This window comes from Neofelis nebulosa, chromosome 12, assembly GCF_028018385.1.
Source record: "Neofelis nebulosa isolate mNeoNeb1 chromosome 12, mNeoNeb1.pri, whole genome shotgun sequence".
Lineage (NCBI taxonomy): Eukaryota > Metazoa > Chordata > Mammalia > Carnivora > Felidae > Neofelis > Neofelis nebulosa.
The window spans coordinates 68,951,504-68,965,793 of NC_080793.1; the positions used below are offsets into that span (position 1 = coordinate 68,951,504).

Sequence of the window (14,290 nt, forward strand, 5' to 3'; positions counted from 1 at the left end):
ATTAGGGGGATTAGAAAAAAAACTCTAAAAAACCTCTTTGCGGAGGGTTGGGGGGATGATTTACGAAAAATTGAGAAATGTTACCCTGGGGCATAAGTTCAGTAGCCAGTATCCTGGGGGGCCACTCGGACTTGCTTTTGAGCAGACTTTCTCTTAACTCTCCAGACCCCCATTTCTGTGTTTTGGCCCTAACAGAATAGCCTCTGTGACAAAACTCTTTGGAAAGTCATCTTTCCATCTCTCTGAACGAGGGAATAGCTTGAGGAAGGTGATCTGAAGGTCTAATTGCTCTTTATAAAGACTTTAAATCAATTATTCTTTTCAGTTGCACCCTGAACACCAGTATCTCCAGTGTCTCAGCTTTGCTGCAGCTTTTGTAATGCAAATCCGTGCATCCCTGTTGGCTTCCCCTGTCCTATGGACTTGAGCAAAGTGGAAGTTGGAACCTAGGCCCTTTCACTTCATCCATCTGCCTCCATCTGCCAACACTTCGTTGAGATCTCTTCTTTGCTTTTACTCCCTCTTTGGTTTTCTTTTTCCTGTGGACTGTCCTTTAGAAAAGAAGTTATTCTTTTACAGTCATCTTAGTTGCTCTTGAGATTCACTGTAGTTACCGGAACTTCTAGAACTTCCTTTTCAGTGAAGCCTGCGGTTGAAAATTAATCGTGTTTTTTATTCCCAGGGCATTCATTGGAAATTACACACATAAAACATTTTAACTATCCCCGATTGTATTTGTTGTATAATAAAAATTTCATCTGATGTAACACTGAGTCTACATTATATCTTTCGTAGGGGGTGTGTTTCTTTTAGGTCTAAGCTGGGAATATTGGTTGAGCTCATTTAAAAGCTTACAGCTATTGGGGCACCTGGGTGGCTCAGTCGGTTAAGCATCCGACTTCAGCTCAGGTCATGATCTCATGGCTCGCGAGTTCGAGCCCCACATTGAGCTCTGTGCTGACAGCTCGGAGCCTGGAGCCACCTTCAGATTCTGTGTGTGTCTCTCTGTCTGTCACTCCCCCACTTGTACTGTGTCTCTGTCTTCCTCTGTCAAAAATACATGGACAATAAAAATAAAATAAAAGCTTATAGCTATGTAGTATTTTTGTACTTAGCAAAAGTGTTTCTATTTTACCTAAACTATTAAAATAGTCCTTTCAGTGACTCTCATTTAAAGGATTTGAGAATTGATACAACATTTAACAGTGCTTCTCATCAGATTATGGTGAGGGGGACTACATTTCAGGATATTAGATATATAGAAGAAGTATTTGAAGTTTGAGTATATTTAAAACATTACAGGAAAGTGAAGCTGAAAAATACCAAATTCTGTACAATATTTTATCATAAAAACATATGCTCATGTTTAAATGAGGCCTAATTAGTCTCTTATAATCAGATAGTATTTGGATGTCTTTTTTCTGTTTTTTCTTTTCTTTTCTTTTCCTTTATTTCTGTCTTTCTTGAGATGGAGTCACACAGCATAAAATCAACCATTTTAAAGTGAAAATTAATGAAGTGAATAATAATATGTTCACAATATCGTACAACTATCAGTTCTAGTTCTGGGAACTCTGTCTAGTTCCAAAATGCTTATATCACCCCCCTAAGGAGACCTTCATTACCCTTAAGCAGTCATTTCCAGCCCCTGACAATCACTCGTGTGCTTTCTGTCTCTGTGGATTCACCTGTTCTGGATATTTCAAATAAATGGAACCATGCAGTGTGTGACCTTTTATGTCTGACTTCTTCAGTTAGCTTGTTTTCAGTCTCTATCTGTGGTGTAGCATGTATCAGTACTTAATTTGTATTTGTGTGTACAGCATGGACATTAGAAAATGGGGTGAGAAATTGTTCTTAATGCAACTAATAAAAATAAATAGGACTTAAGCTGGAGAAAACCTTTAAAATATGCTTAGCATTTGTTCTACTTTATGTTAATGCTTTTTTAAAAATCTAATTTGATGTGTTTTGATAAAGATAGAGTACCTGACTTCTAATAAAGTATAGGGAATGAGTACAGGTCTGTAAATGAGTTAACAGTATAACGTTTTGTGGTTAAAGGCTCTACCCCTGTCCCTAGCAATATCAGAGGGACTGGCGGAAAGTTATTGGTCAGGTGTAGTACAAAGATACTCATTGCTGCAGACTATTAACACATGAATGAAATACTAACCTATGTATTTTCTGTGCTTTCTTCGTGTGAAGCTAGTGTTTATTTGTAAATATGTAGGACCTTTTTCTTCTGAGAAAATATTGTTAAAGAGAAAATTATTTGTGACACTTCACAGAACAGGAAAGCGGACTACTCAGGAGGATTGCTAACAAGGGGGCTTTGTACTTTGGGAGGGAGATTGGGCTCAGTTGTGAATACAGTGAGGAACACTGGTGACTTAGAGCCAGGGAGTAGAGTAGGGGATTGGCAGTTGGAAAGTGACTAAGAGAAACCATCCCAGGTAAGGGAGATTCTGGCTAAACCTACTTGACGGAGTTTTTGCTGAAAGCAGGCCAGGCTGATGAGATACAGAGAGTGGGGGATTTCGGTAAACTGACTCAGCAAGATTTTTGCTACAGCGAGGCTAAGCAGGCAGAGCCCCTGACTGAGGACAGATCCCAAGGTCAGGACCTAGTCTGAAAGAGGACTGAGAGCAGCTGGACTCAAGCTTGGTCACAGAGAGAATCTGTCAGTACAGATCATTTGTGGCCACATGTTAATGGCAGTATCTAATACCTAGTAATGTAGTAAAGCTTACTCATATTGATGTGCTTTAAAATTTTTTTTTTTTTTAATTTTAGAGAGAGAGAGTAGGAGCAGGGGAGAGGGGCACAGAGAGAGAGAAAGAATGAATCTGAAGCAGGCTCCATGCTCAATCCCACAACCCTGGGATCATGACCTGAGCTGAAATCAAGAGTTGGATGTTCAATTGATTGAACCATCCAGTCGCCTCTAATGTGTGTTTGCTCTGTTTTTTTATGTACAGTTTATTATTTAATCAAGCTAATCCTTAAAAAAAATTCCTTTTCAATGGCTGTGATGCACATGCTTGAGGCTGTCGTGCATTTCTGAGAGACATTTATTGCAACCATGTAGAAAATTCCTACAGCTATAATTGCATTAAAATATTTTCTAGGCAGGGGTGCCTGGGTGGCTCAGTCGGTTAAGTGTCCGACTCTTGATTTTGGCTCAGGTCATGATCTCGTGATCCATGGGTTCGAGCCCCGCATCACGCTCTGTGCTGACAACTCAGAGCCTGGAGCCTGCTTCTGATTCTCTGTCTCCCCCTCTCTCTGCCCCTCCCTGGCTTGTGCTCTGTCTCTCTCACTCTCAAAAATAAATAAACATAAAAAAATGTTTTTTAAAGAATATTTTCTAGGCAGATAAATCATGCCATATAATTGAAGGGTCATATCACAACTCCTAGTCCACTTGAAATCATAGTTGCTTATAACTAAAAGTGAACCATTTGTGTTTTTGTGAAATGCTCTTGTAGCCACAAGTACAGAGGAGCCTAAAACCATCTAGAAAAACAAAATGGAGACTTACATGAACACTTCAGGACCCCAGGGCAGATTTGATTATAATGAAAGCTTTCAGGCTTATTGTAGGAGAAGGAAATGATCCTTATCATTGAGATCCAGATAAGTATCAAGTTAGTTATTGTTTGTCTCTAAGACAGCTGTACAAGGAATTTGATGATTGTAGATATTTATTCATATTTATGTGCTATATTCTCAGTAACCTCTTCGAAGAATGGTTATTCCTCTCAATAAGTGCCTATTTGAGACTTCAAAGTAAGAATATGGCATATCAGGACAAGGAAGAATACATATTCCTTCAAAGAGGCTTCATTCTATCCTCTGGCAGGTGTAGAGTAGTCTGGCCAGGGTCTGAGCAGACTTGAGGTAGGTTTGCAGAAATTGGGAAGCTTGTTCTCCCTGGGTTCACCTGTCCCCTCCCTGCCCTCCCAAGGTCACAATTGGTGGCCTAGGGCTTCTCTTTGCTTCAAGGACGCACCTCAAGACAGCCCTCAATTCTATTGTTTGTGTTCTGTTTGTTTTGCTGCTTTCTGCTTTGCTTTTCAGCCTCTTGCACTATGTATTTAAAGAATTTGTCACATGCCTCCAGGGGAAAACTGTTGGGGTCATATCTCTGCAACTCCCTTCTTTCAGGAAACTTGGCAGCTCTGAACTCCAGTTTTTGCCACCAATCCTTTGAAATTGCTGAAAGCTCTGATGACTTCTCTGCCTCTTAGCAGCTGCCCTTGCCTGGCCTTGGTTCCCTCTGGACTTTGCCCCACGCACCTTTTCTCTTGGTTGATTTTGCTTTGTATCCTTTCACTGTAATAAGTCATAGCTGTTAATACAACTGCGTGTTGAATCCTGTAAATCTTGCTAGCATGTCACCAAACCTGGGGTGGCCTTGGGACCCTCAACACACATGCCCATTTTGAGTTTCTGTTAAGTTCAATTATTATCTCCGAGATTTTCATGTTCTATTGAGAATGAACAGAGACAGATGATAATGTAACCATTTTTCATATGTGTGTAAACCCAGACTCAGAGATGAACTGACCCAAGATCATCCATGTGGTAATTCTTCACAAAACCAGGAATCGTGCCCACGTCTAACCCGGAATTCCCCTGTACTTTCGTTGTATCTTGTATCTTCCAAGGAACTAAGCAGAATTGCTAAAAAGGAATGGTTTCAGCCTTTGAAGCTGTCCGAATTATTGGGAAGCTTAACTGTTTACCACTTTCATTACATATAAGAAATGTTTCTAGATCAATAGTAAAATAAAGTAAGTTGGAGGTTAGTGACTTCATTACTATTTTTTTGAAGGCAGCTTAGTCATATATTATTTTCCAATGAAGTATCAGTAAATTAACAACCTTCTTTACTTTTTTCCCCCCCAAATAGATATCCTCTTATTAGAAATTCTAACTCTGTGTGTGGGTATGCACGTGTGCAGGAATGTGCAAATACTTATGTATACACTGTGGTCAGTTAAGACCGACAAAAATTGTTACTTGTATTTTCTATGGATAATTTTGTTTGCTTTGTGATATTTAGTAGATGCCGAATCTCTTATGAGCTAAGAATCAAATTATATAAATGGAACATTCTCTAATATTTAGGCAGATAGAGATTTTTCTTTCACCTGAGACCTGATATTTGAATACAAGAAAGACATAATCGGCAAGTCACAAATTGGTAATTTGGACAATGGAATATTTTTCTGTTTGTGTATCAATTTCAGACTTTCTCCCCTAGGATATGTTCATTGTGCTGTCTAAAAACAGTAGGTTAGTCTCAAAACTGTTGAAGAGGACAAGGTTAAGGTAGGATTCTGAGTCACAAAAGTAAGGCAGTGGTTTTAGTCAGTGGCTTGGCGGCAGCCCATCACCTGGGCTCTGTAGGAATTAACAAGATTGATTAACTTTTTTTTAACAGATTTTATTAATTTCATAATAACATTTTATATTTGTCTAACCTAAGAATTTATAAATGCTTTCCCACTTTACTACAACAATTTGCGAGGTAGTAGGTCTGATATTGTGATCTCTGCTTGTACAGTAGAGAAAACCCGGTGTTGGAAACCAAGGACATGACTTGCTCAAGGTCATGCAGCTGGTTAGTAGAAGAGGAGAGGCACAGACCCAGAATTTCTGACTCCATAAACAGTGTTTTGCTTCTTTCATGCTTGTATAGGGAACAGAGCTGCAGCTCTGCCTTCTGGTGTCTCAGATGTCAAGTCAGCTCTCATGCAAGTAGTTGGGCACACACTGAGGGGGATGGTGAATTTCTTAGGTTTAATTTTGTGTATGCTTAATAGCTTAACACAAGGATAGCCAGAACACTTTCTAAATCTGAATAAAGCAGAATTTTTTGTTATCTTTAGAAATCAGTTGGAATTTTAAACCTTTCTGCATCTCAATGACACCCTACAGCAGAGAATTTCAACAGATTCATCCTGTGAGAAAGTCATATGGGTGAAGATTTTGGTATTTTTCCTGAAGCGGCATGAGGAAGATTTGGTTTGGGACTAAAAATGCTATTCTCTTTTAGAATCAAATGTTTCTTATTGATTAAAATCCAGAGTAGAAGGATGTTAGGGTAGGTGAACAGAGGCCAGTTATTGGAGAATGAAGCAGAAACAGGCAACGGGAGTCAACTTAAATGAAGAAAATTAGGGGAACAAGAAAGTCGTGGTGGGAAAAAAGTAACAGTGACAGGAAATAATTAAGTGCTGATTAGAGTTTCTTTTTGTGATTGAATTATTACTTGAATTCCTTTCTGTTGATGTCAAGGGATTATTTATTTTATAACTCTAGGGCAAATTACCTTCAGGTCTTTCTCTTCTTATCTGAAGGCTATTGTGAGATAATGTATAGGAAAGCCCTTCCTAAATCATGAATTGTTCAAAACATATGTTGGAATTATTAATAAAAGCAAAGCTGAATTGCTGTGATTGGTCTTGAGCCTTAAGTTTTTTTACTAAAGTATAATCAGTGAGATGGGGTAATATAAAAATCGATGGTCTCATTGGCTCCGTGGCTTCTTATAAAGAGTTCAGCAAACATTTGTTTAGGGCCTACAATGTATCAAGCACTTTCGGGAGCTGACAGGAGGTACTAAGATGAGTAAGTCACAGTTCCTGACCTTAAAGTGCTTAGGAAGAGACAGACCCACAAGTCCGTGGTTTCACCTACATACCAGAAGTGATCGTACAGAATGTGCAGGGTACAAAGGGAATACAGTGAAAGGGCACTTATCCCAAGGTGGGCTTTCATAAAGGAAGAACATCTAAAGATGAGCCTGAGCTGCAGTTTGAAAGAAATGTGAGTCGTTGAGAGAAAGAAGGTGGGAAGTATGTCCTAAACAGAGGAAGGAATGTCCGTGAAGGTTTGTCATGTAAAACGTGAGGCAAGAAGTGGTTCAGAGATTGACTGGCAGGACTTGCTTGCTGAGAAGTGTGGTTTTACGACTCACTGAGTGGATGATTTGGGGACTAGGACAAGTGGCACAGGCTTGGTAGGGAGACTGGTGAGTTCCATTGTGAACATACACTTGAGGTACATGTGAGATAGCCATGCCCGGTATGCACAGTGCAAGTTCAGGGGCGAAGTCAGGGCTAGAAATTTGGATGTGGAAATGATCGGAATGCAAATTAAAATGTGTGAGTTTACTCAAAGAGGGCATGCTTATGAGAACAGTTGGCCAAGAGAGCATTTTTATACGGAGGATGAAGAGCACTTGATCAGCAGGGAGGAGGGACAGAGGGGAATGAAGCACGACAGAGGAGAGGAGTGTTGGCATTCCTACCATTTAAGTGCAACAGAGAGATCTAGAAACAATGGGCTGGAGAGTGACAACTGGAATACCAGTCGGAAGGCTGCTCTCAGGGGAGTGACAGAGGTTGTCATCTCCTCCTGTTCCCTTCGTCTCGAGATTCCCCCAGTTCTTTAACCCCTAAGCCTACTCCTCGCTCATCAAGAGCACCGATAGCCCTTCACCACTGCTGGACGGACTCTATATTTCAGCCAGAGTGTAGACCTTAACGAAGCAGAGGCCAGGAACGCAACTTTGTTAGGACCTGCAGAAACAGACGTCAAAGTTTGAGTTACAGGAATGGAATTAGAGTGTGAAACCCACCAGCTCCGGGGTATCGGGATGGGGGATGCCAGAACATGGATGAAATTTATGTCACAGTCAGCATATGAAGGAGCCAAGATCGGGAATTAACAGGCTCACATTATTTTCTGAACATTCCTTATTACGGGATTTATTTGAAATTTCCAGGAGCTTTGTTTTCCAGGTTATGCTTTTCAGCCTTAAAAAAAATGCTAATCAGCATCTGATTGCTCCAAGTCTCCTTGATGTCTAGGAGCTTTTTTTGGGTTGATCTTAGGCATTTTTGTTACTTCAAAATCATACTTCCTCTGTTTCCTCAGCTTGTAAGAGTAGACTTTTCCTTTAAACCCTTTCTCTTAGTTCAGATTGATTAATATTCTAGTGTTCAGCTTCCCATGTAGAACTAGGTCCTTGCTCTGACCTCAGTGTAGTGGCTGGGCCTCCTGTAACCAGCTTCCTTTATGCCAGTCTATTTTCCTTGGTGATGGTATGGGGGCTCAGGGGTGCATCGGAATTCTGTGTTCCATAGACTTCCTGAACGATGCTTGCCCACCCACCCACCGCATGGATTTTGTGCTCTTCCTAGACATTGGGAGACCCCGCAATGCTGCAGGTAACTACACTGCTCTGGTCACAGTCCCTCATCACCATGGAGCCAGCCTCTACAGTCCTGGTTGGTGTCCTCAGCCCCTGTACCAGGAGAGTACATGGCTTTTGAGCAAACCTGCCTCCTCCCTTGCATTTCCACGATCGTTTCTTCTTGTTAGGACAGTCTCCAGGAGGAAAGTAAGCAGGTTTCTCTCCTCACTTCTTTCCTGCATCCTTTGCTTTAGCCGAAGCCTCCATCTTTTCTAATTGTCTTCCACGGATGCTGTGCTTCACCTGGGACACCCTGAGAATGTGAATCACCAAACTCAGGGAGGGATGAATTATTGTTTTTCAAAAGAAAGAAAGAGAATAATGGTCGTTTGAAGGGGCAAATATTTTTTTGCCTTTTAATCTAACACTTTTTCTAAAGACCTAACAGTTTCATGATAAATATTTTAGTTGCATAATTGCGGTGAAATAGTTCTTGTGCGTGTTAGATAGGTTGTAAAGTCTCATATCGTCCTTCGGGCCACTCAGCTGGCTTATCAGGACTGCTGCATCATAGTGCAAGCTCTGAACTTTTTAAGAAGTTTGCTATATAAGATCAAGGTGGTTTCGCAATCTATTTTTAATGAGCGGGAGAAAAACAACTTTAGGAAAAAAGATAATCTTACCAGATGAGTTTTGCTTTCTCATTTCAGAAAATGAGAACCACATAATCCATTAACTTGTCTTTCCTGCCTGAACTTCTAGATATCTGAACCGAATTTAATATTCAGTGCAGGACTTCTTTCATGTGAGCTGCCTAATGACATTTGCTTCTCTGTTCATTTTAACAGATTATTGTTCCCTTTTTATTGTCTTGATTTTATGGCTTTTAATTGCACCCATGGTGGGAAATCCTGTTGGGAAGCAGGTGGGATATAAACAGACATCTGTGTGAAATTAAGATAGTTTGGGTCACAAAATGGGGACATTGAAATGCTTCTATAGTGTTTCTTTGATAACACTGTGTGTGTGGGCATGTGCACACGTGTGTAGAAAATCTCCCAGATGGGGAGAAATCCGAATACTGTGACTTTTTGAAGAGGAAAGAATATTTTACCCTAGTGGAAAGGTTGTCTTTATCCCAAACAACCTACCTAATGAAATATTCAGAAGCACTTAGTGCTTTTAAGCAAATGTCTTATTCTGTGTCTCAAGGGGAAGTAATTAATCTGGGTGTGGAGCATTCACTTGTTTTTCATTTTTATTCTTGACCAATGGAAACCGGATGGGTGAGTGCATGGATTGTTTTTATGGCAAATAATCATTGTATAGACTTAGAATAAGTGGTTTCAGTGTTTAAATACCACAGTTTCTTATAATGGATGAATTATACGATAAATAAAATAAAGTTTATTGAAACGGTCTGTTTCTTTTCAGTGATTAAAATAGAACTTTTAACCCTGCAAATTGATGACGTCTTTTAAAAAGGCAACCTCATGGGAGAGTTTCTTGTTTTTTGTAGCTATCTGACTATAGGGTGGAGAGTGACAGTCTTTTAATATAATTAATACTTAGCATTTCACCCTTTATGGTTTCAGCTATTACAAATCTTTTAACTTGTTCATTTGGATAACATCTTTAAAGCTAATGCAAACTCTTACATTGTATTGAAATCAAAATTAACCCAATATGGTCAAATAGCCTTATGTTAGAACCTTAGGATCTAATGAAGTCTCATGTGCTCTATGTGCTCTGGCCACAGCCCTACCACTTACGTCTTGGATGAAGATGAGCCTCGATTCCTCGAAGAAGTGGATTACAGTGCAGAAAGTAATGACGACTTAGATACTGAATTGGCAGAAAACGCAGGAGATTACGAACCTTCTGCTCAAGAAGAAGCACTTTCTGACTCCGAATTATCAAGAACATACCTACCTTAAGCCTTCTACCATCTCTTGTTAACTGAAAAAAGAAATGAAATATCTTGGGTTCTCTTACACAGGAAGTTTGAGAGAAAAGAGTTAAATAGCTAACTCGAGAAAGACAAAAAGTAACTTGGGCCTGTTTGGTTTCAAGACAATAAATATGTTATTAATTCATGATAACATTGGCACTTGTTTTATTTCAGATATTCGGTGCACTTGATACCGCACTGAATGATCAAATACTGGATTTACCTGTTTTTAAAAACCTGAGTATCACTGCATGAATTTCTATCTTTAATGGTTATATCCTGCATCAAAGGAGTAAATTTTAAAGTGTGTGAGAATATAAAATCTGAATTCTAGAGTGGTTGAAAATCCCGAGTTGTTGAAAACTAATATATATGTACATGGATTTCTCTAGCTGTGACTGTGTAGTGTGGTTAGACATCGAAGATAAGACTGTTTTTCAGAATCATGTTAACTGTGGAGTTGCGACTGAAATCACCCAGAGTTTGCCTTGAAACCATTACAGTCTCCATTTACCAAGTTAAACAAATAAAAGCTGTATTAAATATTGGATTCATTTTGTCATCCTTTTTAACCAGCCCAGATTATTTGGTTTGTGGAACCTTTGTGAGGCTATTATAAAAATCCAACATCTGAACACACTGATAAAAACTTGTGAAAAGAAAAAAGGGCCGAATTTACCGGTGTTAAGTTTTTACGGTATACGATACGTGAAACTGTACCTATTGTAGAAGATACATTTGAACAGCTCTCTTCTCTAAAACTGTGTCTCGTGGGTGTACCTGAAATTTATCACTATAGTCAGTTAAGCTTTAAAGATACAGTGAGAGTGTGATCCAGTGTTAAGTGTGTGTCTCTGTATTAAGGATATTTAGCGTTTCCTGAGTTGTGTGATGCCGTTAGATTTACTGAAGGGAGTTCACCTAGGGCGTGCCGACCCTGGTGTCCGAGTCTAGGTGACCGTGATGATGGTAGACCATTTCTTGTAGTGACATCTTTGCGGGTTTAAGCTGCCCTGCTGCAGGAATGATTTTGTCTTCAAATAAAATAAAACTAGTTCAGCAACTCTGGATAAGTGTCCTAAGAACTAAGTTTCTGTTATAATAACACAAACCCAGAGGAGATACCTCATTCATGGATTCTTGCCAGGACTCACATGCTTTGCTTTTGGTACATTGTCTTTGCTTATTCCTGGTTACAAGTCTTTTAGGTCTTTTTTAAAAACCTGTAATAATGGAAAAGAAAAGATAAAAGTGTATTTCATGTTTTTGCCTTTTCCAAATCAGTGGTTTTCACGGTCTGTATTTGAGGCATTTTATCCAGGGTATAACTTATTTCTGGTGTCCGAGGAGCCATGTTTAAACACCTAGCACGGGGCAATCGAGCTCTTTTTCTCTTAGGAACCTAATTCTTATGAATCTCAGAAAATACGGACTGGATTGTGAGGATTGCCAATCCTCTTACTGTGTGGTGAGCTAATGTGGGAAAGATGAGGATACTTTGTAAGGTCAAACCTTATTTATTTAATAATCCAATAATTAGTAAAGTAATTTATTTTTTATTTATATACTTCATATATAAAATAATTAGATATATAATTATAATTTTTTTCAGAGAGTGGATTGGAGCCGCTGTGTCTGTATGTAAATTTTTCTTGCTTCTTATAAAACTAAAAATTGAAACCCAAGGTATCTATGTATGAGAAGCAATTACAGTTACTGTAATGTGAAGAATAACTCAAAGCTTGAATTTATTATGTTGGCAGTTTAAAAATCCCTTACTGTAATATTTCATATCGATGAGGTACATCTTCTAGTGTATGTTATAAAACTGAATATGCCTTTTATTAAATAATTATTCACAAAGTGGAAGAGAAAGCCTTTATAGTTAGGAAATGATATTTTCCTTAATAAACAGCTTTGGAAAAATAAGAATTTAAAATCCTAACTTTCCTAGATAGGGGTAAAGCTAAATGTAATTGGCTCTTAGTAGCTAAAACTGCCCTAAATGTTATCCCTGTTGTCTATTTCTTTTCAGGATTTTCAGAGAACAAGTGAGATGCCTTCAGTGCCATACTTCTGAAAAGTAATGTGTGGCTGACAACCTGAGTCTAATGACAGAGTTTAGATTTATTTAATTTGCCTTGTTTTTGGAACTATGAATATTCTTAAATGTAGATGGTCTAATCCAGTGGTTCTCGTCCTGTGTTGTGTGCATCAGAATCACCTGGGGAACTTGCTTCTTAAAACAGAGATTCTGTAGACCTGCGTGGGCCCCAAATGTACATTTCTTCAAAATCCTCAGGTGGTAATGCTGTAGGCATCGCTCCGGCAGAACCACTGTCTCCCCTGATGCACTCTTCCAGCCTCCAGTTTCCTAAGAGGAAGTTAGCACCAGGGATGGTTCCGATCAAACCAATTTGTAGAATCAAGAAAATAGACACACACGGAGATCAAGCGAGGTCACAGGGGCACGCAATCCAGATCAAACTAATTTGTAGAATCAAGAAAATAGACACACAGAGATCAAGCGAGGTCACAGGGGCTCCAGCCCAGGCCTGCAGACAACTAGTCTTGTGTTGTCTCCTTGCCGCAAAAGGAGATGCTGTTGTTGGCCTTTCCCCAGAAAGGGAGAACCGTGAAAGGCTTGAGGGTCTGTCTTGAGTTTGTGAAATGTATTCAGGCAGGGCAGCGTGCAAAAACCTATGGTTCAGATCAGCTTCTCCTTTACTGCAGTCATAGTATTGTTTGAAGACAGGATTTTGTCCTGCCTTAGTATCTTTCTTACTCAGTTCCTGCCAGGTCTCCCAGTTTTGTGTGGTATTTAGAAACGTGGACATTTGTCTGAATCCTAATTACAAATAAGTAACCTGGAGTCTCACTTCAGATAGCGCACTAACAGCAATGAATACTATCTTTCTACATTTCCAATGTCCAAGTTAACATGACCATATTATTATAAGCACTGAAATGGATAATATAATAAATGTACTAATGGAATTGTCTTTGTGCATGATCCAGAAATAAATGACAGTAACAAAACCATGAATGTATCTTTATAAATCCTTTTGTTTTCTTGTATGCACTTTAATGGTTATAAAAGAATGGAAAAATCAGTGAATTCAATGAACCAGCTGCATGTAAATGCTAGGTCCCTCCATTAGGAAAAACCTGTTGAAGCAGTATTTCAATTGAAAGTTCATTCTACTGTATCCATTAGAATGTTCTTATTAATATTAAGTGAATATTTCTCTGGTTAAAGCATATTTAAAATCCTGTCTAGAAAAAAGGAAACTCAGAAGGTAGTCTCATTTTCTTTATGAGAAGTCACATTTTGAAGGTTTGGTTCCCAGAATGCCAATTTCAGTTGTTTTTCACTGTAAATGATATTTTAAAAGCCTTAATATTGACCTACATGGTGCTGACCATTAAGGGCCTTCTCTTTCTATACCCCGAGCAGTAACTTAGGCCTGTTTCTGCTCCCTCTACCTCCTAAGCCTTCTTTATACTTCAAGCTCTTTTGACCTCTGGGCACCTTCTCTCAAATCTTAGGCTTCTGAGCTTGGTTGGTTATTGGGGTCATTGAGTAATTAAACTTTTCAGTTTGAGGTCAGTAAACAGGCAGGACCTAAATCAAATGAGTGGGCCTCCTAGGGTGGCATTTGAGGCATTGGACCACCAGCCAGAGTGAAGTTTTGGAGCCTGGGATGTGGCTGACACTGTCGAGGGTGGAAGCGATCTCTGCGTCTGTGCAGTTGCACGCGTGCACGCTCACAAGCCAGGGCAAAGTGCAAGGGGGCTTGTGATGCCCTGCTGTCTGCAAACCCGGGCAGCTCCCGCTATTAGCTCCCGATATTCAGAAAGGCTTCCCTTCACAGCAACTAATGTGGGACTGTCCCTTTTAAAGATGTCCTGCGGGAGCGCCAAGCGAGTATGAAGTGAAGCAATAGCAAAACTCTGCTCACGGGAGTGATGATGCTGATTTTCCAGACGTTGTTAATGTGCCCGTAAACCACATAAAGAGCAGCGATGAATGGCAAAGGGGAAGAAATTAGGAAAGACAAGGATGCTTGGTACGGAAAATTGAAATAGAAAAGGTGAGACTTCAGTAACTACAAGTCAAGTCTGCA

General features: G+C 39.5%; 1 protein-coding gene across 6 annotated transcripts in view; it reads left to right on the forward strand.

Moving 5' to 3' along the window:
- The window catches only part of AGTPBP1 (ATP/GTP binding carboxypeptidase 1), a 164,401-nt gene extending 151,196 nt beyond the window's left edge, over positions 1-13,205 (forward strand). For 4 of the 6 annotated variants that reach the window (XM_058695563.1, XM_058695564.1, XM_058695565.1 and 1 more), the window contains one exon: positions 9,972-13,205. In XM_058695563.1, the coding sequence (XP_058551546.1) occupies positions 9,972-10,149 (178 nt within the window). In that variant the 3' untranslated portion in view covers positions 10,150-13,205. The other 2 variants (XM_058695567.1, XM_058695566.1) reach the window with 2 other exon arrangements.
- The last annotated feature ends 1,085 nt before the right edge of the window (positions 13,206-14,290 follow it).